This window comes from Entamoeba nuttalli, assembly GCF_000257125.1.
Source record: "Entamoeba nuttalli P19 unplaced genomic scaffold asmbl_2568, whole genome shotgun sequence".
In the NCBI taxonomy this organism is placed as follows: Eukaryota; Evosea; order Mastigamoebida; family Endamoebidae; genus Entamoeba; species Entamoeba nuttalli.
In genome coordinates this window covers 1-2,409 of record NW_008575427.1, presented here as the reverse complement: position 1 = coordinate 2,409, position 2,409 = coordinate 1, and the positions used below count along the sequence as shown (strand labels likewise).

The following is a 2,409-nucleotide window of genomic DNA, read 5'->3' as shown; positions in this document are numbered from 1 at the left end:
TTTTTTTTGAGAAAAAGGATATTTGTTCCAACAAAATTCAACTAACAGAAAGGATGACACAAAAAGAGTTGAAACTAGAGAACTTTTAAAATAAAATAAACAAAGGAGAATAAAATATGGTAAGAAAAGCATGTCAAAAATTGATTAATGAAAATGACTATGGTACAATTGTTGATATATATGAAGAGTTAATTTCAAAAATACAAGACAAAGAAAAAGGACAAAGTAGAAAATCAAAATGTATTGAAGAAAATATTTGTCAAACGATAATGAAACATATTCAATCTGGAGATTCAGAAGTTATCCATTCATCAGGAAAATTTTTAAGAGCATTATTAACTAATTGTCATATTGCACAAGAAGCAGCTATTAAAGCAGGACTTGGAGTTGTTGTTTCAAATCAATTAATTAAATATAATGATATTGCAGAAATTTCAGGAGTACTTTCAGGATCTATTTGGGGTATGGCTGATAATGAAGATAAAAATGGATTAATATCTAAAACAACAGTAGATGGATTATGTGGGTGTTTAGATGATACTAATATTTTTGCAGTAACTTCAGCAGTTGGAGCATTATTAACACTTGCCGAAGATGACCAATTTGTTCATTTAATAGAAAAAAGTGATATAATGAAAAAAATAGTTAAAGTAATTAAAATGGGAGAAGAAGATGAAACATTAGCACGATTAATTGGAGGATTTCTTTGTAATGCAGCAGGAGAAAAAGAAACACAAGTTCAATTTAATGAAGCAGGAGGAATTGAAGCATTATTTAAATTATTAGAGAAACAAGAAAATAATTTAACAGTTGTTGCACGTATTATGAGTGGTATTAGAGCATTATCAAATGAAGATGAAGGAGTTTTAGAAAAATTAATTGAAAATAGTTCAAGATTTATTTCTATTGGAAAGAAACATCCAAATGAAGAAATTATAGTTCCAATGCTTGGAATATTCTTTAATTTCTCACAAACAGATTCTAAAGAAGTTGAGGTTCATCAAAAATGTAGTGAAATAGTTAGTAATTATACTAATATTTCTAAAGAAGCAGCAAGATTAGCATTAGGATATTATATGAATTTATCAACATGTGAAGAAGTTGCAGAAGATATGGCAGAAAATCAAAAAATTATTAATGAAGTAAAAAAAGCTATGGATCAAAATGAAGATGAAGATAAAATTATTTCAAGAGGATGTGGATTTTTACAAAATATTAGTGATTTTGAAGAAGGAAGAAAAGCAATTTTAGAACAAGGTATTACAAAGAATTTAATTGAAGGATTTAAAAAAAATAGAGAGGAAGAAGAAGTTGTTAAGTCATGTTTAAGTGCAATTACTAATATGTCACAAGCTGATGAATTAGCTATAGAAATAGTAAAAGAAGGAGGAGCAAAAGAAATTGATCATGTATTAGATGATAATAAAGATGAAGAATTAGTTAGATTAGCATTAATTTGTGTAATTAATATTTCATCAAGTGATAATGTTGAAGAATATATTGATAAAGATTGGTGTAAACATATTATTGAAGATTTAGATAAATTTAAAAAACCAATTATTAAAGAAAAAGCAATTACTGCTATTTCCGGATTAGCAACTATGGAAGGATTAAAGAAAGAATTAATTGAAAATGATGTTATTACTGCATTAGCAAAATATTTCCATGTTTCAGAAGTAACTCAAATAAAAGCATTAAATACATTATTTGCATTAAGTTCTGAAACAGAAGTACCAAAGAAAATTGTTGAAGCACATTTATTATCTAGTGCAGCACAAACAATTAATATTTCAGTATGTTCAGAAAATTTCTGTGGATTAATTGCTAATTGTGCTAAAGACCAAAGTATTCATTATGAATTACTTCCATTTGTTCAAGACATTCTTACTATTATTAAAAGTAAAAAAACAGAAAAAGCTGTTATGTTTGGATTAAATGTACTTATTAATTTATGTTCAAATAAAGAAACAAGAGAAGCATTAAGAACAAAAGAAATTGTTAGTGTTATTGTTAAATCAATTAGTTCATTTAAACCAACAAAATCAATTGTTCTTTCTGGATATAGTGCATTAGGAAATGCATCAATTGATGAAGAAATTAAGAAAGAATTAGATAAGAATTTAGCATTTGAAACAACACAACAAATAGTTAAATTATATAATAATGATGATGTTGTTCTTGAAAAAGTAGTTAATTTCATTGCAGCAGCATGTAATCATTCAGTAGAAAATAAGAAATTAGTTAATGAAAAATTAGGAACAACTCTTGAAGAAATGAAGGGATTTGTTAAAAATGGAAAAACAAAAGAAATTATTGAAAAGATTCAAAAAGCAATTAAACAAAGTTTTTGAAATTAGAAAAAGAAAGATTTGATAATTGAGAGAGTTTCAAATTTATATTTAAATCTTA

At 25.8% G+C, this 2,409-nt stretch overlaps 1 protein-coding gene across 1 annotated transcript; it reads left to right on the top strand.

Annotated features, from left to right (window-relative positions):
- Positions 1–116: 116 nt before the first annotated feature.
- On the top strand, positions 117–2,351 carry ENU1_032530 (hypothetical protein; the record flags this gene model as incomplete). Its single annotated transcript, XM_008857341.1, has 1 exon — positions 117–2,351. The coding sequence occupies one exon, from the start codon at positions 117–119 to the stop codon at positions 2,349–2,351; it is 2,235 nt and encodes a 744-aa protein (XP_008855563.1).
- Between the last annotated feature and the right edge of the window lie 58 nt (positions 2,352–2,409).